A 23,066-nucleotide genomic window follows, 5' to 3' on the forward strand; every position below is an offset into this window, starting at 1 on the left:
GATGAACGATGTATGATGGATCCGACGAAAAGGGAGAGTTTGGGTTTGGAGCAAAGCGAAGCAAATCAAAGAGGGTATCTGAGTGTGGGCGTGTGTGCGTGTGTGGTGCAATAGCTGGGTAGGTAGAGTGAAGGTAAAGGTAAAGGTGAAGGGGAAAAAGGTATCCAACAAGGTGTTTTTGAAAGATCTTTCTCTTTCTCTTTCTTAATCACACGAACTTTAATAAATGATTACTTATTTGGGTTATTATATGATTATTTACTTATTTACTCGTAAATCAGATCAAATATCAAATATAAAACATGTGATTTATTGATGAAAGAAGAAGGAAAGCTATGAGATATGATCTTTCAAGTCCCTTTGGTGTATTCGTATCTTGAGGTCGATAACTTTATATTGACCGTCATCATCTGTAAAAAAATGAAATTCCCCGTGCTTTCCTCTCCATTCCTCTTTGACCGTTTTTTTCTGACCATACGATAAAGATTCCTCGATGACTAATGATGAATCTTGATTGGGTTGAATTTATAAGGAGAATGACTTTTAACCAATCATAAATCTTAATTGGATTGATTTTCCCCGCCTTTCTGCTTCCCATCCATTATTTATCCTCTTATCGATAAGACTTGATTACATAAGGCTTCCTATTCCAGCTTCGAGTCCTCCCTACTAGAAACCTCGGCCAGGGTAATGTAAAAGTCTACGAGAGAGGTATAAGATAATAAAACACAATCTAAATCTAATATCCAGATATATCACTAGGTAAGCAGGCAGGTAGGTAGAAAACTCATCTGAAGCTTCTCGAACATTTGTTATATATTGACATGGCATATCGTACATAATATGATATTCCATTGTCTCTAATAATTCAATAACCTTTCTCCTCTTCACCCAATCCATGTCAATCCCTCAACCCGGACCACCCTTCATCCATCCAATGACAACACAGCCTCACTCTTGGCCCTGGTGGTACTATATCATTACTTTCGAACTTCACCTCTTCAGTCACACTCCACGATTCAACTTTCTCCAATACCACCTACCTCTCCTCCACACCATACCGTCACAACCAATAATTCCACTCGTCCAAGGTCCTCCCTCTGCCAAAATTACTTCGCGCAAACACATTTCCACTACGACTTTCTCATCGCGAGATCACAGCCTTGATATTGATACCGACACTATCTTTGAATGCGACAGTGATTATTATTCTGATTTGGAGAGAGCAAGAAACCGAATATCATCGTTATCGTCAGATTACAGCTACGAGAAACCTTTGTACAATTCGAAATCCTTACAAAATCTCTCGCATTCTTCAGATCCTTACCAGAGATCAGAATTCGTGGATTATTCGGAATACCGTCTTTTCAACCCACTCCCACTCCCACTGCATCGCAATTCCTATCAATATCGTAATCTCGCACATTCACAGCCCCCACAGCCACCCCCAAAACTTTACAATTACGGAGCTATTTTGTACAATTCCAACCGCGACACTATCTTCGAAGATCCAGATGAAATAGTGTATTGTCCAGTGTACCCTTTCACCCGTCCACCTCCACTGCCTCTCAGTCGCAGTCGCAATCGCAATCGAGGATACTTACACTTTTTTCGTTACTTGTAGACTATTTGAGAACTTCTCCATTCGCGCTTCGATCGTATCTATCAGACAATCAAACCCCTCAATCACAGCATTCCAGCTTCCCCATTTCTACACCCCTCATCCCCACAAAAATGGGAAACTGCTGCAGTACCTCATCAGACCCCTCCCCCTTCGACCAACCCGGCCGCACTCTCTGCTCCGCACCCCCGAAGCCTGCCCCCTCAAAATCTACACTCCCACCCTCTGTCTCCGCTTCCGCCTCCACCGTTCCCCGTACCTACACTGTCGGTGGTCCCGCACGAACTCTCGGCTCTGGATCATCGGGCACAAAAGAAGATGCCAGGAGGAAAGCTGCCGAGGCCGCAGAGGTAAATTTTCCACTCATCTCCCCTATCTCCCCCATTTATTTCACTCAGATATTCTTCATCTCCAACTCAAATTTCACATTTCATATCCCCCCCCCCCAAACTCCAACCAATCTGCGCCAAGCTGACTCAACACCCTCTCCTCAAAATAGGCACGTCTCTCATCCAAAAAGCCCAAAGGCGCACTAGGAAAGAAACTTCAAGAAGAACAATCTCAGACCCTCAAGACAACACGTGAAAATACAAGCGCAGCAGAAAGACAAGCTAGGGAGGCAGATCTCGCTGCCGAGGCTAGAGCTTACAATTGAAGAACTAGGCCACTGAACAATTGATGGGAACGGCATTGGACGACAAAGGAGAAGTGAGGTGCAGGACTATTTTTATTTGGAGAAGTGGAGTTATTTTTCGATTCTTGAAGAATTTGGGTGGGTAGAGGTGTTTGGGTAATGGACGGGCACCCATTTGGATATATCCCATTTTTTCATGTTGCTTTTCGGGCTCCATCGTATTGGATAGATTAGGAGTACCGGGTAATTTTTCTTGGATACATAATTTTGAACTTCACGACCCTTACGAATAGAGGAGTTCATTCTAGAAAGAAGAAGAGGATGATCAGATAGTAGAAGCAGCAGAGACAATGTGAAATAGGACGTTAGGTGAAGCGATAATGGAAAAGAGATTTCAACACTTCAACACTTCGGCGATTTATCAATCTTAATCCCAAGCACAAAGAAACATATGTATGTACTGATAGAAAGGTTGTTATGTTTGTATTACAGCCAAGTGACTACCCCTCCCAATCCGCATATATAAACACTTCCATTCCACCCATTTTTCCATCCCAGGCTCCGCCTAAGTAACAGTATACCTGCCACCCACCGGTGCTCTACCCTCTGCATCCGCCGCCGCCATCGTACCCTCCTTCAACAACCTCATCAACTCCCTCATAGCATTTGTAACTACCACTTCTGTATCTCCCTCAACCAGAATATACAATTTGGGATCTGCCTGAACCTCTTTCCCGGCCGGATAGAAGCTTCCCTTGGTCGTAATACTAGTACCAGTCGCTTCCAAAATCTTAGCCACATTAGTTCTATTCGTAACTGCCCATCTAGCTTTCTGTGGGAAATCATTGATTTCCAATGTTGCGTGGAAAGCACCTGCATCTGGTCCTTTATTATCAATTGGGACGCCGGAACGGAGTTGTCCTGTTTTGTTAAGACGTGCATTAATAGCGTCGATAGCTGATGTAACTTTATCAAGTTTGGAGCCGGTGGTAGCTGCAGGTTCGGTGCGATGAACTTTGATATCACCGTCGAGATCGATACCTTTCGGTACACCAAGCAATTTTGGTGGCGCAGTAGAAGTAGCAGGTTGAACGACTGATGCAGCTTTGAGAAGAACATCATCATCCTTCTCTTCTTTCTCTTCCTCTTCATCTTCCCCATTAATTTTGTGTATCTTACGTTCACGTGCTTTAGTAGCTTCGCGCTCAGCATCAAATCGTTCCAGACCCTTTCCACCAAATCCTGAACTTTCCTTTTTAGCCCCACTTTTGACTTTATCTTTGTATGATTTCCTCATCTCATTAAGCCTATCGGGTACCTCCTGTCCAGATTGTTCAAGAGCTTTCGCGATACCTACCGAATACTGTTCTTGCTCTTCTGTAATGAAAGTAACAGCAGTTCCAGTATTACCAGCTCTACCAGTTCGGCCAGCTCTGTGGACATAGTCTTCTAAATGATTGGGTGCATCAAAATTTACAACGAGCTTAAGCTGCTTGACGTCAAGACCTCGAGCAGCTACTGATGTAGCAATCATAATAGGAACCACACCGGCTTTGAAATCATCAATTGTAGAATCGCGATCAACTTGATCTTTTCCACCATGAATAGACATACATGGATAACCTTTTCTCATCAGGTCCTTCAACAGGTCATCAGCTTTCTCTTGTCGATCAACGAAGATTAGTGTTCGAGCATCTTCATCTGTATTGTAAAGTTCTCCAAGAAGTTCCAAAAGTCTGTGAAACTTCTCTTTTTCTTCTCGCACTTCGACGATTTGTGTGATTTCAGGTGCAACGACACTTCTTCCACCAACAACAATCTCAACTGGTGACTGAAGTGTCTTCTTGGCCAGTGCGTCCATAATTCGAGGCATAGTAGCTGAAAAAAGAATGGTTTGTCTATTAGGGCGAATATTGTTAAAAACTTTCATAACTTGAGGTTCAAAGCCCATATCAAACATGCGGTCAGCTTCGTCTAGAACAACATATGTGACACGTTGCAGATTCGTGACTCTACCGGAGTTTGCCGCCAACAGTTCGATCATTCTTCCAGGAGTACAAACAATTATTTCCGCGCCCCTTTTGAGATCAGCGATTTGGTCTTTGATAATAGCACCTCCGTACGCGCAAACCGCACGAAGTCCCATTGCTTTCAAAAATGGTTTACACTCTTTATGAATTTGTGTTGCCAATTCTCGCGTAGGAGTCATGATTAGACCAATAGGCCCATCAGAACCTTTCAAAGGTCGTTGATCTCGAATATGACGGAACATGGGTAGCAAGAAAGCGATGGTTTTACCCGATCCAGTCTTGGCCACTCCAATAACATCCCGACCAGACATGATTGCAGGAATAGCTTGCATTTGAATAGATGTAGGTCTTTCATAACCTAGCTTTGTTATAACGTCCAGAGACTTTACGTCAAGACCGCATTGAGACCACTTCTGCACAGGCTTGGGAACATCCTTACCAGCTACTTTAATACCATCGAGTTCGAGGCGTAGATCAGCAATTTCAGCTTCCGTCATCTCTGCGAGTTCTGTTGGTTCGGTGTAAAAGTTTTTTCGGAATGGTGGAAGATCCAAAGCACTATAATTGATAGTTGGAATGTCCTTCTTTTTCCTTGCTTTATTTGCAATTGCGAGAATTTCATCAGGATCCGCGTCTAAGGCTTTTAGGTCCACATCATCATCCCCGAATAAAGGTTCCGGTTCTTGTGGCTGACTCTTGATATTATCTTTGATAAAAGTTGCATTGTTTTTTGGTACTGCAAAGGGATCTCCCATTTCTTCCATAAAAGCATCCAATGGGTCGATTTCTTCGTCTTCATCCATAGCGGTTGGATCGGCTTGAGGGGCTTCCTCCATTTGGATATCGCCATTTGTGTGCGGTTGAGCTTCGGCTTCTTGTAATCTTTCTTCACGCTTTTCTGCCGCAGCTCTAGCAGCTGCTGCGGCCTCTTCTTCCGTACCGGCAGCTTCCAAATCAGCATCATCGTCATCATCTTGTTCCTCAACACCGTTAGCGAGCGCAGCATCATCTTCCTCGGAGTTTGCCATTGGTAGGGTCGGTAGCTTTTCTAATTTCTTTCTTGACCCTTCATCTTCATCAAAATCCAAGGCACGTTTCTGAGATGTCTTTTCATTGTCGGTAACTTTTGCTCCAAGTCCAAAAACACTGAGGTTTCCCCTTGTCTTAGGTAACGCAGATACTGTAATCAGACCAATTAGCTAGATCATCATGTAAGAGTATTATTTTTGCTTACCTTTTGAGGTGCTGCTGAAAGCTGTTGGCTTTTTGTCAGCTTGTAATCCTTTGACCGTAGAAGTTAAGGTGGCGGACGCTTTAGATAATTCCTTTAATGGTAAATCTTTCCCAAGAGTAGTTGTACTACTCGAGCTAGCCACTGCCTTTTTAGCTATTGCCTTCGGATCAAATTTCCCAGCATAATTCGTTGGCGGTGCGAGATCGACTGGTGTCGCAGGCGTTGCAGGAGTTGCGGGAGAGTTTGGCGAGGTTAGGGATGGAGATCCATTGGCTTTTTGATCTATAGCATCAAGTAACTTTCGAGTCCCACCCGCTGCCAACTCTTTCTCCTTACGCTCCTTGTCTTCAGCCATCTTCTTCTTCCATGCTTCCAATTTTGCTAAACGTTCTGCTTTCTTCTGTTCTTCGGTTTGCACTGCGGGTGCTGATGCTTTCGGAGCCTGTGACGCTAAATGAGTAATTGAACTTTTGCGATAAAAACCAGAATAACTCACATCATTAACTTTTGCACCAGCATCTGATCTGGGGGTTTGTCCGCGATTTTCGTCTCCTCTGCTACGGGACCATGAGTCAGTAGAATCCTCGCGGCGTCTTCGAGCCCTATCATCATAAGAATCGTCTCGCCTGTCACGGTAATCTCGCTCCCGACTTCTACGTCGTCTCCGATCTGGTGATCGTTCCCTATCGGCATAGCTTCTGCGATCTCGAGATCTATCACGGCGACCTGATCTATGGTAATCATCATTCAATCTCCCTACTGATCGATCTCTTCTACGAGTTATATCTCGATCCCGTTCGCGACGCTGATGTTCGTTAGTATCTTGTGACGGAGGCGCGGGTCTATAAGTAAGAATTCTCACGTCAGGACTTCGAGAACGCCTCTGTCCTCTAACATCATCTCTTCTATCTCGATCGCGTCGGCCATTATCATCCCTTCGGCTTCGTCTCGATGAGTGGTGGCTTCCTGTTGGCGATGGTGAGCGAGAATCCCTGTGCCGAGCCATTCTTTGCCCAAGTAATGGATGGTATTTCGATGGGAAGAAATACTTTTAGGCAACGATGAAATGGTGGAAAATAAATCTATTTCGTCCAAGTTTCAGTCTATAACTTCAGACTGAGTAGATCAGGAAGACTTGAAGTTAATAATACTTGACGTTTATTTATTGTAGAACGGTCGTGATTACTTTTTCCACGAATCTACTTGCCGAAAGATATTTAAGGATACTTTGGTCTGTTCAGTCTGCCGTACCCTTGACGCGCACGGGCTTTTGAAGCTTTGCGGGCCCTAGCGTGTTTAGACGAATAGAGGGAAGTAGCTGGATGACTTCAATCGTAATATTTCGTTTGTATAATATCATCAGAATCTCTACTCCGTACACTCCAACCACCTCACTCGTGAGACATCTGGTCACTGTTTAAGCCATCATGTTGTCCAACGTTGGTCGCGCAGCTATCAAAAGAATCGGCGGATCTAATTTATCAACAAATCGACTTCTTGCTGCCGTTTGCCAGTTACAACGCGTTGAAGGTCAACACAATGTCGAATCTACCTTGAAAGCTCCCTCAGCTTCTTTCTTGGCGCGCAGATTGTATGCTACTGCGACTAAGGCTACCCAAACCAAAACTGTCATAGAAAAGAAGCCAGTTGCGAAAAAGGCGCCTGCGAAGAAATCTACCACTGCTGCTAAGCCTGCCGTTAAAAAGTCTACCAAAACGACCGTCAAAAAAACTGCGAAGCCAGTCAAGAAGAGCAAACCAGCAAAGAAAACAGTTACGAAGAAGCCAGGACCAAAGCCCAAGAAGCAATTGACCGACTCACAAAAGTTAAAATTGAAGTTGAAGGAATTGAAGGCTGTTGCGTTCCTTAAAGAAGCTCCAAAACAAATTCCTGATACTGCCTATAGCGTATTGTTTATAGATTTGGTTAAGAAAGGAACTCCTGTCGTTGATGCGGCCAAGGAGGCATCAGAGAAATATAAATCGGCATCGACAGCAGAATTAGAGGTAAATAATTCATCATTTCAGTTGACTTAGCTATGCTAATCATGTAATAGCGACTAGAACAAATTGCGAAGGAGAACAAGGCTGTCAATTCACGCAACTACAAGAATTGGGTCGAGAGTCATACTCCAACGGAGATTCGCACAGCGAATTATGCACGTCATCACATTCGAAGATTGACCAACAGACCTGCGAGCCCGAGAATCATCAAAGATGATCGACTGGTAAAGAATGTTACCTCATCTTTGTTCTTATTCATGAAAGAGAGACATGCATCAGGTGATTATGCTAGTCTCAGCATTCCTGAATCCTCAAAGCAGATTGCACAAGAGTACAAGTCTCTGTCGCCTGAGCAACGCAAGGTAAGCTAAGATATCCATCTCCACTCATTTTATATCTCCCTAACATGTCAATAGCCTTTTGAGGATGCTGCTGCAGCAGATCATGAACGATACATCCAAGAGTACAGAACAGTTTACGGGGAGGAACCCAAGGTTGCTCTCAAGACTCAAGCTCAAGCATAGATATCCTCTAGTTTTTCAGCCTCGAATTTCTCTCACACTTTGACTTCCAGTCTTGACAATTAAGCTATGGTTCAAATCATCCGCCATTAAAACTGTTGTTTGCCAAAGCTTGTGTCAAGAATATGGAGTCAATACTTTCTTGTACCAAATGAATGCGAAAGTTGAGGTGTTCATGCTTAAGAATGATTTTTGTCCCTAGTTTTATTATTTTTGTCTGCAGATATCTGCTTTGAACGCTAGTGATGACAAAAAGAACTATGATTTCACGATTTCAAGGTGTTGAATGGGAGGATGGCGAGTTCACGATGAGGATCAGATATCCATTTCAATTTAGGGTTCTTCTACCTAATGATTATTTGTATGTTTCACGAATAATACATGAATGAAAATCATATCCATGCACCCTCAAATGTTCCACTTCCTTTCTTCCCTCCAAGAGTCCAGCAGGCCCACTTACCCCTCCATATTCAGCCTCAGACCCCTCATCCCACTCATCTCATTGCATCACCCCCGCATTCTAAGCGAAAAATGGAACTCTCATGCATGAGCCCCTTGCATCTGAGTCTACTTTGCGACATCTCCCTCGACACTTTTACATTGACCTTTTCTCCTCACCTCTTTAAAACTACATCTTATTCGGATAAGATCACCAGCTCGTCTTTTACTCCTGTATGTCATCCATCTTCCTCCGAATCCTTGTCGCCATACTAGCATCTCGTAAACATTCTTCGCTTGATCACTGCCGAGTCTCGAATCATCATGCTCCATCATGATATACTGTGTTACCTAGACTCATTTTACATTTCATTCCATCTCCTCTTCCTTTCCGTTCTAATAACTCAATAACCCTGAGCTCGAACCCCCAAATTGCGAGTCCAATGGCAGACTTCCTCGTATTTTTCCTAATGAATCACTCTTCGGTTTATATATATCATCCATTCACATCATCCATATCCTCCCTCTATCCTCAGAATGAAAAGTATTACAACTACTTAGACATATACACATATTCACGCGCACACACACACACACAGGATTCAAAGTAACATCCAGAGCAAAATTTCTCCCTCATCCCTTTCCTTTCCCTTCCCTCTCTTTCTTCTACTCGAAACTATCTCCATCACTTCCTCTCCAAACTCATCTAGATCTCGCAATATAGTCCCTTCCTTCTTCCTTCCTCCATCTCATTTCCTCACTCTCGCTATCTATATCTCATTACTTCCTCGGAGCCCTAAACAATGAATCCCCGATTCTCCTATGTAATTAGCAACACAAACAATCCCAATATCCTATATGTTATGTGCTACTCAGCAAGTCTTCAAGTCTTCAAATTTTCAGTTCCACACGCCTCCCCGGACCAAACTAAACCAAACTTCCACTCCATCACATCAAAGAAAAGCAAATTAACTCTCTGTTGAGTAGGATTACAATATACACAACTACACACTATCCCCTCATTCAAATACTAATAATTAAAATATCATAATTCTATTACTAAATTTCCCCATTGAAAGAAGTCATTGGCTCTACTACATACCAAAGCACAGAACCAGAACCAATATGTATCCTCAATCTATTACTCAAATACCATTACTAGCACAAGTAAACGCACCCCCAAATGATCCAGCATTATACCCATCCACAATACTCTGAACACTTGTATAAGTTCCTGCAGTCAAAAACAGTAACCCAATCAATATAATCAATATATTGAAACTCAATCCAACCTTGCTCGTCTTGCTGACCCATCCCGCTCCATGATCTACACGTCTCATTCTAATATATGCTACACCCCAGAAAACAAATCCAAAAAAGGAATCGAAGAGGGAAGACATCAGAGATAGCAGATCGGAGAAGAACGGAATAACTTCGGCTATGATAAAGGCGCCAACCCAAGTCGCAGCTAAGATGGCAATCCAGACTACCCAGCCTTTCGTTGTATTTTCATGAAGATGTCTCTTGTTGTTATGGAAGACACGGTTGATAATGAAGCGGCCAGAGACGGAGGCATAGAGAACTCCGAGGAAGATGAGCGTTGGAATCATGAAGGAGAAGGAAATATCGACGTATAACTTCTTTCCTAAAGATCCAAAGGCTGGAGCTGTCATGTATTGATTTCCAGTGAAAGCGTAAATGATTGAACCGACCAAACTGAAAACAATGACTTCGGCAATGGTGACAGCCCAAAGAGCTTTGGGAAAATCGGCGGGGTTTTTCATCTCGGCCATGAAAGAAGGGATAGTAATTTGACCAATGAATGTGTAGGAGATGTTGAGGAAGGCATTGAAACCATTCACAAACGTTGTACCCTTAAGCATTACTGCAGTAACGGTAGGGGCACCTCCAGCAAGACCAGTGGCTGCGATGATGGAGTTAGGATCGGGATTGTATCCAAGAGGGTGAGGTTCGATTCCGGCAAAAATTGTAGCAAGCATGACGGAGATGAAGGTGAAAATAGCGGATAATGTGGCCAACCAAGATAGAGCGCTGAAGGTCCTTGGAACGGAACAGACCCAACAGATTACAGCTGCAACAACGGCAAACACTACTGTGCATTGACTGTGATTGGTGATAGTATTCAGGTATTTTGCAGTAGTCAAGACATGGAGACCCTGATCATGTTAGAAATTGTAAAACGCGGATCCGATAATTCTTACCTGAATAAAGGTATTATTCAAAAGAAACATGATAGCAGTAGCATGCCATGCCCATCTTCCACCAAAAAGCATTTGTCCAACATCGCAAACATCTCTAAGTTCAGGATGGCGCATACAGAATTCCCATAAAACTAGGGACGTGTAGAGGACCAAGAATGCGACAACCGCAGTCAAAATAAGACCTGGTACAAGTCCTAAAACTGAGTAAGACCATGGGAAGGACATAATTGCCAAACAAATATATTCTGAGAAAAGAAGAGCCGCAGTCTATTATGAGTTAGCATTCATACGTATGATGGAATCGAGAATATTCAGTATTACCTTTTGCCAACTGCAACTACGATATTTGATAGCAGAACCTGCTTCGGCTTCAATCTGCTGGCTCAAAAGATCCTTTCCACTGTCCCCGCTGAGGCTTGATGCATCGGCATCTAGACGAAGATGTGGCAAAACTGGACCAATTCTTGGACCGATGGTTACGGGACCAAATCCCCATGTACTGCGCCAACTGACTTTTTTGTAGTCCGTAGTAGGAGTTTGATCTTCGCTAATATATTCTGCTCTAGATTTGGCGTTGACATCGTTATTTGAATTGTTTCCTGAAGACATGACTGGGGATTCTTGATTTATCGCCATTTTCTCGATGGGAAACTATTTAATGAAGTCAGAACGATATTCAATACATATTCATAACAGAAAATTCAGAAACAAAGGAGAGTTGATGGCGCAATAGTTGTACACTTTCGCGAGTATTACGCCATGATCATGATGAGGAATGAGCACTTACTGAACTATTGGTGAATAGTGAATTGGGTGAGGTGTAATAATCCGCGCAAACCACATTAATGGCGGTATTGATTAATCTTGATTGTAGTGATCAGATTGATGAGTACGCCAGCGAGGTGTTATCTCTTCTAGAGGGATTGCTGAGTATTTGAAGTTCTTGGTTGTGAGATGTATAATAGATGAATGGAAACCTTATATAATGTATAGGAAAGGGAAAAACGGATTACTGTATCTAATTCTCCATCTCAATGTGCGAAAAACTAAGAAGATGGTTCCTTATAGCTCGAGGCTAGAGGGGAGTTTTCTACTGAGATAAAGGCTTATCGAACTACAAGCATCCCCAGAAGACACTAGATTAGTGTGCAGCGAAAAGACATACCTGATAGTTCAAGGTATCCACATAACCTTGAAATGGGATGAAGGGGGATTGGATGAAGGGAAGAGTGAAATTTAAATATCTGACTTGCATACTAATCCTTCCAGTTCTTCCTTGTTATGAGTTGAGATGGGTGGAGATGTTGTACCAATAGTTTTCTTGGTACTGTACCAGTATCTTGAAATTGAGATAATTCTAACTTTCCGTACCTAGTAGGCAATTGTTGACATCTGCGAGTCATTAGAATCATATTCAAACATCAGGGTCTCATTGGTTGAACAATGTTTTCTATTGGCAACATGGGTTTCAAAGACATCCAGCAGCCAGCTAGCTTCATCGTCGAGGAGCAGTTCAGATTCATATGGAGTTCATATACCGCACGGTGCACTGCGGCACGATATGCGGTAAGATGTCAAGTATCAGTGCCCATTTCCTATTGGCAACTGTCTATGGCTCATTGCCCCGCATCAGCCTCCAAAATAAAAAAATGAGATAAGCTCCGATGACTTTCCTAGGCATATGTAGAACTATCACCTCCCGCGCAAATAAGAGACATTGGCAATTCTTATACCACATTTCCAAGGATCTCTCAGGCAATATTGTCAGCCTTTTCTTCTTTGGTTCAGCATACTTGGTATCTTGACTTGGTATCTCGAACAAATCCTCGTTACAGCCCTAGAATACATAGACGGGGAGCAATATGCAAAGCCCCCCATCTTTCCGGAGTAATCCAAATCAATCAATCAATCATATCGTAATTGTAGTTGTAAACCCCGGCTCGGATCAAAATCCTGGTTGGCCGATGACTTATGAGAAAAGAGGGAAAGAAGGAAGAGAGGCGAAAGAGGATGATGGATGATGGATGATCCACTTTACAGAAATGTCAAGATAAAGTGTGGCTATTTCGTCATCGTTTTCACGTGACTTGCGCCTCTTTTCCATATCAAGCTTAGCAATATCGGTGGCTCCGAACACCGTTGTGAAATTTTGTTCGCCTTCACTTCATTCGGCCTTCATGACGGGAGACGGGCAAAACTATGGATTTGCCATGTGAAATGCACCAATTGTTCAAATTATGATAAAGGACACAGTATGTTGAAAGTAAGAACTGATTGATTGGAGGATTGAAGGCAACAGGCAGTTGAGAAGTCCTTGTCTAGCGCTTTAGTATTCTCACCACTGGTGCCAGACATACACTTTGTGGCAGATTGTTTTTCAAATCATTCCGGATAGTTACAGCTGTACAGTATACTGAACTTTTAGTAGCCAATCTGACCATTCATCCGAGCCATCCTCCCTAATACAGCTTCGCTCTTTCTTTGCTATTTCTCAATATCACTTGATATTGCTATTACTCGGATTTCTTGCCACCAGCTAGTGCTTTCCAGAAATCTATTCTATTGCTCGAGCAAGCGTTAAAATGTTTGATGGCAACTCGGTCAATCTCATTTGGTCGAAAGCACCGTACGAAAGTTCACTTGAACTATTCTTTTGGCTTTCTGGAGTTCTGCATGATCAGAGACTTGGAATTCATGAATTGTTCCTACCAAACCTTCCTATCAAACATCTAGCGAGGAATGTGGAACCGATTTGGCGCACCTCAAGTAAGGCAGGCTATATCGCTATGGTTGCGAGGTTGATATTACTATTCATCTTCGGCAACTATCGCAATATACTTTCCAATGCAATAAGGCGCTCCCGCGATCGTTTGTGGAAATTGGTCAAATTGGGAGAACAACAGAGAGTGGTCGTTTGTTGGTTGTTGTTTTTTTGTGACCATTACATCTAAGAAAACTCAGTTCTCCATGTGATCAAATTTATTTGCGAGCCTCAGGATTGCAATATCATTATTTTGACAGTGCCGGCGCATCATCGCTTAATCAATATAACCTCAACTGCTACCATTTTTCTCGTCAAATGGTGGTATTGGCAAATCGGCAATCTAGTTCAACGGTCAGACACAACAACTCGAGGTGCGCGCGGTATCTTTGTAGGGAGCATTCGATCCCTTCGGAGTCATTGATACCGCTTAAAAGGTCAACAGAGATTAGCGCGCCACCGGGCGTGTGAACTCTTTTGCTATTTTATTCCTTGAGAATGTATTTTCCCTCGACAAATAGTGGAGCTGTCTGCGTGGGCGGGGAGACGGAGCAAGTATCAATTTTTGACCAGGAGATTCACTCTCCTCGATGGATTCAAAGGCCCCACTCTAAAGATATCATATCGAGATGGTGCGCTAACCGACCGCCTTTCACTTCGACATAATGCGCAAAATGCAGGTCAAGATATGTGGCTGTCAAACAATCGCCTTTTACATGAAGAATAGGTGAAAAGGAAATCATCAAAAGCCGCACATTCTTCATAAGCCAGGTTTGAAGGTCAAGTGTGTAATGCATTATTATACTGATAGAGCCTATGTATGTAACAGTGCGACAAAGAACTGCCCGAACAGACAACAATAATACAACTGATGCATAATACTCTGACATCTGCCTTTCAAGTAGATGATTATATTGATCAGGAACTTCTTATATTCAAGGATGTGATCGTAAATTTATGTAACTCAGTGTTGAGTAATAGAACCGAAATTTCATAGTGCACATAAAATCAGTGAACATGAATGGATTATCATGTTCTTCCTCGTAAGTAACAACGCGGTCTTGTTCGTATTCGCTGCTGTTCTTTTCACTTTAGGTGATATATTCTTCTCTCTGCCATTACAGCTAGAAGTTGACGATATCTCGGTTTGCGAGAATCGTATCGTAAAGTGATGATTGGGTTGCTTCAAAAGTTCTATCTAGATTAATGATAATTGATGTGATTATCTATTATGTTGTTACATCGTTGTTGTTATCTTGATGTCGGGACATCGATCATGTGATCAAAGAGGGCACTGTATTAGCTAGCGTCGCGCTAGTGCTACCCTATATTAAGTACTAGCTTCCCATAGATATTAATGATCAAGAACGAATAAAACCACATAGATCTAAGTACTTACACTTATCAACCAAGTTGATACCAACACTTGAAGACCATTATCCCAAATGTGCGTACTACGTGTGTATCATAACGAAGTCTTATCTTTTGATTGATAGATACTCTTAGCAAAGTCATTTCTGTATAGCTTTAACCCTTCTGTATACTGATATTGAGGTAGATCGAGATCTAGGGGAAGAGGGTAGGAAATATAGAGAGGAGAGAAGATAGAAGATGAGGTGAAAGAGAGAGAGGAGATAAGTTTTTCTAATAAAACTCTTAAGTCTTTTAAATAAGTTTTGAATGAGTTTTAAGAAGACAACTCGAATTCGGAATATAAGACTACTCCTGGTAGGTATCTCAAGTCGAATAGAGAAGAGATAGATTCACGTAGGATCTCCTAGTAGTTAATAGTATACAAGGACTACAACAGATACTTAAAAACGACAATGAAAATCATAATAGGCACCGCTAGCAGAAACTCATATGTGGCGATGACAATGATAATAAGGTTTCTCTTCCCACAGTCACTTTCCTAAGGGTCTCTCTCGAGTAAAAGAGGCGCAACTCTTTATACAGGATGTTCACAAACTCACTTCTACTACCGATGTCTCTTCGTCCGAACAAATTAGTAGGTCCAATAAACCCTAAGATCATGGAATAATACATTTTTAATACCTCCTAGATATTGATCAAATCCAGATAGTAAGTGAAAAGGACACCACATGCCCTTCCCATTCACCTAGTCTTCCCCCCTTCCCAATCACCACTTTTAGACTCCCCTACACCAAGAATAATCCAACCCATCCAATATTAAATACCACGTCTTCGCCTCCAAAAGATTTCTTTCCTTCCCTAGATACTATTGTTGAGACACACAGGAACGATCGAATGGTGCACGAGTTCAATTTTCGTCACAAACAAACACAAGCTCGTTCCTGTGGTTACTGTGCTGAGAAACTAGGGAGTTGAGAGTATAAACATGTGAGTTTTTGCAAATTCAGGAAATGTTAAGGAATCATGACAATCAAGTTGTGGAATAATAACGATAGGAGATTTCGTTAAAAGTAACAAGAGTAAATGAGAAGTGATGATAATCGTTCGTTGCTAATTCCTCGTCACGGAAGTCAAGAGAAAAGCAGATGGTATAAAGACACACCAGTTTGTAATCATGGAGATAATTTAAGATTCCTACTCTAATCTACTGCGCATGAGTTGGACAGTATAGTTTTCTCAATGTACATTAGAGGAGATATGTGATAATCATAGTGCATTTATATCACAGAAGAGAAGAAAACAATGGGGGCTCGGGGCGGCAGAAGATACAACAAAGCTCCCCTCTGATTTCATCTCTATATGATAGAGAATCTGGCTAGTGTTCGTCTTCAGAGACTGTAGATCTCGTCTCTTGTGCGGGTATCATTCCAGATAGCTGCAACGAAAAGATAGCTTCACATAGTCGAGCCAGCGATTCTTTAAAAGATGTAGTGAAATAATGATATGATATGATGATCATAAGAATACTGAAAATAATCATAGTAGAGGAACGATAACCACTGACAGCAGCAATGATTCAATCCTTAACACAGTGATAGAAAATCAACATCACTACTCAGTATTTACCAACGTATATTCACTCATCTTCCATTATATTGTCCTGTATCCTCTATCTCCATCATACACCACGCTGAATCTCCCCATATACAAGAGAGGAACTCTCCATGTTATTCTGCCATATACCAGTTAATCATAGGCCCGTCTCCTCGTCGGTGAGATCTACTTCACAAGTACAATACTGATGCAAAAAGTGATATCCGATGATCCAAGAATCTATTAATACGCCTCCTCTCGGGGTGACACATATATTTTGAGATAAATCATGTACAATCAAACCCATATTCAGTGGAATCACTCACCAAATTCTCCCTCCAGCACCTATATAAACCACCCCTCTCACTTCCCACAGCGACCCACTGTTAAACAATCTTCTAAGAACTGTTGTCTAGCATCCTCATACTACTCAACCCCAAAATAATCCTCTGCGCGAATCATCATGAGATTGCAGATTGGAGATCAAAGACCGTGTAGGTGCACATATAGCAAATAGAAAATAAAGACATCAAGGATACCAAGTAGCAACCAGAAGCAAAAATAATAACAACAATAACAAAAATATCATTATCATTACTCAACAATAAATTTCGATCCTTCTTTCTGCATCAACTCTCCCAAAAATGAAAATTTCATTCTTAATCAAAGTATCAAATCAAAGTACATCCCCCTCAGAAGAAATCCCTCTATCCCCAAATAACAATTTCCGACCCAAACACTCCCCATGTCCTCTGAGTTTGTTAATATAAAGGTAAATCTCCGAATCAAAAAGAAAAGGATCTTTACTCAAAAAATAAGATTGATCCCGCGTTATCCCAAACCCAAACCCGAACCCGATTTTTCACATTTCATCTCATCCTTCTATTTACAAGCTCTGCATACAAGTTCCCCATCGAGATTATCGCCTAGTATAAATATAATCTTCATTTTTTTTTTTCGGATTTATCGTTTCTCTACTACCTCATAATCGAATACGATTAAGTTACTAAGTGCTAACCAGGGTGTCAGAAAGGAATTATGTGAGAAATATCATGGAGGGGTATGGGTGGATGGATGATGTAGATAGATAGATCGATAGACTTTCGAGGATGTGGGTTTGAGCTGTAGAGGGGAGGGAGGAGAGAGGAGGTGTGAGGAGATGGGTATACTTTTGATAGATAGGAAGAAATAACGAAGAAAGAATGAAGAAAGTGAAAGGTTATACAATACAATATCAATATACCATTCAAGACTCAATAACAAAGTAATCAACCTAATAGCAACCCCCTCCCCCCCCCCAAAACTGTATCTGTATCAAGAAACAAAAAGAACAATGACTCGACTCGACTCGAATCTTCCGGAAGAAAATCCTGATAATTTTGATTTTTTTTACGTTCAGAATCATTTAAATCTTAATCTAATCATATCTTTTGTCTTTAGATACCTACTTTCTCATGAGTAGCACAACATGGTATAGTATAACATAGTATAGTATAACATAGTATACTCTTACTCAACCTTGATTCAGTATATCGAATTTCAATAGTAGATAGATCATGGAATCTATGGGGTTGGAGTAGAGAGTCGGTATTACGTGCCCATCCAAATATACACATACCATACCATACCATACCATAATATATATATCCCAGAATTTCGAGAGTACAGATATCACGGGCTATAAGTATAAAACAGAATAGGACCTTACCATAGCAGACTTGAAGAGTATTTGGGGGGAAGTAGGTTTTTATTATTCTTTCTATTTATTTTATTCGATCAGGTACATTTAGGTGTATTGTATTGTATAGTGAGTGTAGTATTGGATACAGATAGACTGAATCTATCATGAATTTACTACTACTACTTCTCTCCGAAAATCAAAGATCGAGATAAAATAATAAGTTGTGCTACAGTAAGGAAAGACGATGAAGTACGTGATAGCCAACCTCGCGAGAAGACTGATGATGAAGAATGAAGAGATTTTTTCTCTTCCGCTTGATCTTGATACCTGTATACATCTGATCTGAGGGAGTATGATATAATATCTCCTCCCTTACCAGAAAGAAATGCACCCACCTAACAAAGCTCAACCAATCATCAAATACCACTCCAGCTCTCAATAAAGATAAGAGTCTAGATTCTCAACAAAACAAAACAAATTCCGTCCCATCGAACTCAAAACACATCATAAACTCAAAACCGCAATGCAGAATAGTTACAGAGGGCCAGAACCTAGAGTCCCTCGATCCAGCCTCCCAACCCATGCCATCCGAGACTCGCTAATTTCGCCTCTCAAATAACCCCCCTTCATTCCCTCCAGCCCCGCCATTTTCTCCAACTCACCACTGTATCTCATTTTATTCCATTGGCCACAAATTTTAGTTCGCGCGGTCTGCGCAATTGAATGAAAATTAAATGAATCATTTAGACAGTTATTCCCCCGAGGAAAAGAATAGATATTTTGTCAAATTCGTCTCTAGCCACAAAGCCACATCACAAAAGTCCTGCAATGCAATTCTGGAACAGCTGTCTAGGTAGGTGGGGTAAAATAACCCCAGATTTCTTGATACATCTTCATGCAGGAAGGTAGACTAGAAATGGATAATGTAAGCCCAGAATGGAAATGGAGGATTGGAGTTGAAGGATTAGATTGCACTAGTTTTTTTTCACCATCCATATCGCATCTTATGCAGTACTATTTATCTCAACAACTTTTTCTTCTTCTATCAGATGCGAATTTGATCAGAATGTGACCCTCTAATTCCAAATTCGCATCAGGAATTTTCAACATTCGGTACCCTCAATGCAACCCATCGGCTCGGCAATTAAACATATACCAAAGCCCGTAACCGAACCAGGAGGGGTTGCATTTGCAGAACGCATGAGCCTTGCGGTTATGCACATGAAATGATGGATTTTTGTTACCAAAATTGTGTGTATGTATTTGTATATGCAATTTGAAAGCTGAAGGAAAGTAATATCATATCATGCAAGAAACATTCTTTCAGGAAGGAGTGTAAACCGATAACTTTGATCGTAAAACTTCCCCCTCCAAAAAAAAAACCACAGACTCGACGCAATATCGCATGATAAAAAAAGCTCAGATTCCCATGTGCACACCGTTAATGTGGAGGTTGAGCCTTGTCCATCCTGCATCACACCAGCCAGCGCGCACCCCCAACACCAAACCAGCAGCAAAGAAAAATCAGAGCTTCGCGAGCTTACCGCGCCTTACCGCTCTTTGCCCACTTACTGTTTTGAGATGGTTACAGGCGTTTTGATAGGATTTCGACAGGGCTAGCTATACACTTGTACAGGCCCAGTTACAGGCTGACAGGGCTAGAAAGAGCAGAAAGTGGTCCACGCCTCATGGTTACATTTTACCGGTACACTTACTGGCTTTTACTTTGTCTATTTTTTTCTTTCTCCAAACGATGAACTGATGTTTCCCCTCGTTTTGAATTTCTCATTATCCAATTCGATATCTGCGCGAAGACCAAGAACAACAAGAACGCGTAGGTAAAAGTTAAATGTGTAATGCAGAGAAGATGTAAAAGACGTATCTGAATCGTGCTGCAGAACAGTGCTGCAGAACAGTGAATCGTAACTGCAGATTTTGGATTTCTTTCGTATATCGTACAGGAATTGGGTTGTCAGTGTCAAATAGGAAAAAACGAAAGGGGATTGTACAACGAGTGGTGCGTGGGTAGATGCATGTATCGTACATCACAGCGGTACTTTGTGTACTTATTCAGTGATGGATCTGGGTCAAATAGTGAATACGAAAGTATACGGATCAGGAGAATAAAATGTGATGAAAACACAGATACAAGCAGATATGGTTGCAGTACAAACTGTACATACTCTCATACTGTACATTGTTGAAAGGAAGTTTCAAGAAGAAGACAAGATTCAGCCCCCAATATATTCTGCCCCCAAATATCTTTAAGCGGTGAAGACAAGTTAATTGTGAATGATGATTGGTCCAAGAGAAGAACATGTCGTAAGCGTTAAAAGAATAAATTGAATAAATGCTGGCATGCATATCTGATGCAGTAATGCAGTAATGCAAGAAATATGCAATATATATATTATATTATGCATACATCAATTCTCCAGTGCATACCTACCTTGGCTCGTTGGTACTTTTCCCTTGTAGAAATCCTTGGGTGTGGGTTTAGATTGGGTTGTCAGATTGACGATGGATTTCTATTTGCTGATAGTCACGACTGGAGAATGCCTGAAAACTTAAAACCGATTCAGGGCGATGATTCACTCACTACCTTAACAGAAATGATTATCGGCGGAGGATTGAAGACCGTTTTTTTTTTGCTCAAGGTGTGATGTGATGTCGAGGATGTGTGACATGTCAACAATGCAATCATAGCAAAGATGGGGAGATGATCGATGAGACGGGGATGAGGATAAATGTTGATCTGTGAGATATAGATGGGAATGATGTAGATGAAAAGCATGGAATTCCTTCGATCCCCCAGATCCAGATCCAGGTTCAGGATTCCCAGGTCAAGAACTCCCAGTCCAAATGATACGATGATGGCCCGAAGGATTCCAATGAATTCTCATTCCCAAAGATAAAAGATGCAACAGGATAAGATTTACTGGATAATCAAGACCATCAAATGTAGCTGCATGGTCACCCTCACAATCCCCATCAGCAATCAATCAATCTCATGTACAATACTGGTAGAAATGACGCGTAACAGATCCGAACCAGTGGGAGAATAAACTTTGAGTCAGTTTACCTGGTTCGCGAATGAAAGATTAGATATCTTGTCTTTCCAACCATTTGTCTTGTTTTCGCGGGGAAACGCTGCTAATAAGTATACTATCATGTTCCAGGAAGACGTCGAGATTAGATTGAGAGGACGATTGGATTGGATTGGATTGGACTGGACACTGGTTCGAGACTGGGTACTGAGCACCAAGTGAATCAATCAGTCTTGATTTTTACTTTCTGCCCAGCGTGCGAAGAAATGCACAATGACAGCCTCGTCCAAGCGTAAGTTTGTTTTCTGCCAGCCGCCAAATCCCAATGTCTCTTGGATTGATCGATCTTTTGAGAACGATTTTGCCAAAAAAAGTGGGTGGTGGTGGGTGGTATGTGGGGAATTATGCATGTAAAGCTGTGTCACTATACAGATTAATATGGTACAGCTCGATCTCTCTCGTTGATGAGCGTTGATAGGTATGATCTTGCGAATGTACGATGTATAGTCTGATTATTTGATGCACCTGTACATTTTCTCGTCTGACACATTACTCGTGTTGGCCAATAAATGCCGAATTTGGATGATGGGCGGGAAAAGATGAATGTGGATTTCATATGGGATGGTAATCTCTTACTGACTGGCCATACTGCCAGTATGGCCAGTATCATACTGGCCATCTGGAACAAGGGGAGATGGGAAAGGTTGTCGACTCATCCAAATCTGATGATTTTCTGGGAAAGGTAGGTAGGTATCCATACCTTACCTAGGTAATTGTGTGAATTGGGAAATATCCGAGTCCAAACCGAGAAATGGATTCTGGTGAATAATAGATTGAATATAAGAGGATACTTAAGGACCCCGAAATTTGAATATCAATAATTCAATCGATCCAGCTTATCCTTGAACGAAATCGAATCTCCTTTTTCCATTTCTCTCATCCATCTTCACTCCGAAAAATTCTAGAAGCCGAAGAAAATCAATGTTAGCTGCACCTCCAGACGGTATACTGGGATAATGTAGTACCGTGGTCCGTAAGACCGCAGCACGCTGGAAAAAGTTGTGGACCATTCGGAAGCGTTCGTGATGAAACTAATCATAAGCTAAACCGAAATCAATGTTTGAAGATTTTTTGGGCAAAACATGTGGATGTTCATTGGTTTGTTTGAAGATGGTGGATTGAGAATTGAAGAGTTTCAAGGTTGACGAGACGACGAGACGACGGCTTGACGAATGAGATACAAGCAGCTTCGGGCTTTAAAAAGATCCCTTGTCATAAACATGGATCTAGCTTTCAATTATGGAGCTTGACGTTATGGAAATATCATTTCTGGTATGTGGTAGCATGCACCTTTGTGCGAATCTTTTCAAGTGAGTCTCAGAGTGAAGTAATGATTTTTGGATGGTTTGATCGGACGTGTTCTGAATTTTCGAATATGTACTTCATATGTGCATCGGTATCCAAATGGAAATTTTGTACTATTTTAGATGGTCTCAGTGAAGCAATCCGTTGCTTATGGCAACTATTTTCTTATATGCAGTTCATACATACTTAAAGCCAACAGAATCTAGATACTTCATCCTCAATTAGATAGCTCAGGAGCTACATCATAATCACCTAATCCCTTAGCGATAATAAAAAAAGAAAGGTTCAATGTTGATTAATACTGCACGGAGGTACCTCGTACTCAGATACCTAGGTAATACCGGTAATATCATGACACTGACCTTTACATATTCATAAAAAGAAGAATTTAGGATTAATCTTTAGTTCTTTCCTTAGTCTTTAGTCTTTAGGTCTTTATTCTTTAGTCTCTGGTCTTATTCGTTAGTTTCGCTAAAAAGCCAAAACTTCCAAAGTGATCAACCTCTCAAAAGTTAAAAAAGACCAGTCTCATTGAAGTTTGA

At 41.5% G+C, this 23,066-nt stretch overlaps 4 protein-coding genes across 4 annotated transcripts; 2 read left to right on the forward strand and 2 right to left on the reverse strand.

The window, feature by feature from the left end:
• Window positions 1-1,468: 1,468 nt before the first annotated feature.
• EAE97_002462 (uncharacterized protein) lies at window positions 1,469-2,657 on the forward strand. The gene is made up of 2 exons (XM_038872973.1): window positions 1,469-1,971; window positions 2,121-2,657. Exons 1-2 carry the CDS (start codon window positions 1,735-1,737, stop codon window positions 2,274-2,276), a joined length of 393 nt encoding a protein of 130 aa, XP_038736179.1. The 5' UTR covers window positions 1,469-1,734; the 3' UTR covers window positions 2,277-2,657.
• A 163-nt stretch (window positions 2,658-2,820) lies between these two features.
• Window positions 2,821-6,525, reverse strand: EAE97_002463 (uncharacterized protein; the record flags this gene model as incomplete). Its single annotated transcript, XM_038872974.1, has 4 exons — window positions 2,821-5,465; window positions 5,520-5,961; window positions 6,016-6,324; window positions 6,382-6,525. The coding sequence occupies 4 exons, from the start codon at window positions 6,523-6,525 to the stop codon at window positions 2,821-2,823; spliced, it is 3,540 nt and encodes a 1,179-aa protein (XP_038736180.1).
• Window positions 6,526-6,946: 421 nt separating this feature from the next.
• On the forward strand, window positions 6,947-8,046 carry EAE97_002464 (uncharacterized protein; the record flags this gene model as incomplete). Its single annotated transcript, XM_038872975.1, has 3 exons — window positions 6,947-7,525; window positions 7,576-7,884; window positions 7,939-8,046. 3 exons carry the CDS (start codon window positions 6,947-6,949, stop codon window positions 8,044-8,046), a joined length of 996 nt encoding a protein of 331 aa, XP_038736181.1.
• A 1,332-nt stretch (window positions 8,047-9,378) lies between these two features.
• Window positions 9,379-12,818, reverse strand: EAE97_002465 (uncharacterized protein). The gene is made up of 5 exons (XM_038872976.1): window positions 12,146-12,818; window positions 11,491-12,095; window positions 11,025-11,354; window positions 10,704-10,970; window positions 9,379-10,658 (listed from the first exon to the last, which is right to left on the reverse strand). Exons 3-5 carry the CDS (start codon window positions 11,337-11,339, stop codon window positions 9,627-9,629), a joined length of 1,614 nt encoding a protein of 537 aa, XP_038736182.1. The 5' UTR covers window positions 11,340-11,354; window positions 11,491-12,095; window positions 12,146-12,818; the 3' UTR covers window positions 9,379-9,626.
• Window positions 12,819-23,066: the final 10,248 nt, after the last annotated feature.

The sequence above is a fragment of the Botrytis byssoidea genome (genome assembly GCF_014898295.1).
Source record: "Botrytis byssoidea strain MUCL 94 chromosome Unknown BBYS_004, whole genome shotgun sequence".
Taxonomy (NCBI): Eukaryota; Fungi; Ascomycota; class Leotiomycetes; order Helotiales; family Sclerotiniaceae; genus Botrytis; species Botrytis byssoidea.

What these genes read in the sequence shown, in the direction of transcription:
- EAE97_002462 (XM_038872973.1), top strand. Translation starts at nt 1,735, where the DNA reads ATGGGAAACTGCTGCAGTACCTCATCAGACCCCTCCCCCTTCGACCAA. An exon ending in AAGCTGCCGAGGCCGCAGAG is followed by an intron (nt 1,972 to 2,120) that starts GTAAATTTTCCA and finishes TCCTCAAAATAG; the next exon opens with GCACGTCTCTCATCCAAAAA.
- EAE97_002465 (XM_038872976.1), bottom strand. Translation starts at nt 11,339, where the DNA reads ATGGCGATAAATCAAGAATCCCCAGTCATGTCTTCAGGAAACAATTCA. An exon ending in GTAGTTGCAGTTGGCAAAAG is followed by an intron (nt 10,971 to 11,024) that starts GTAATACTGAAT and finishes AACTCATAATAG; the next exon opens with ACTGCGGCTCTTCTTTTCTC. An exon ending in TGAATAATACCTTTATTCAG is followed by an intron (nt 10,659 to 10,703) that starts GTAAGAATTATC and finishes TAACATGATCAG; the next exon opens with GGTCTCCATGTCTTGACTAC.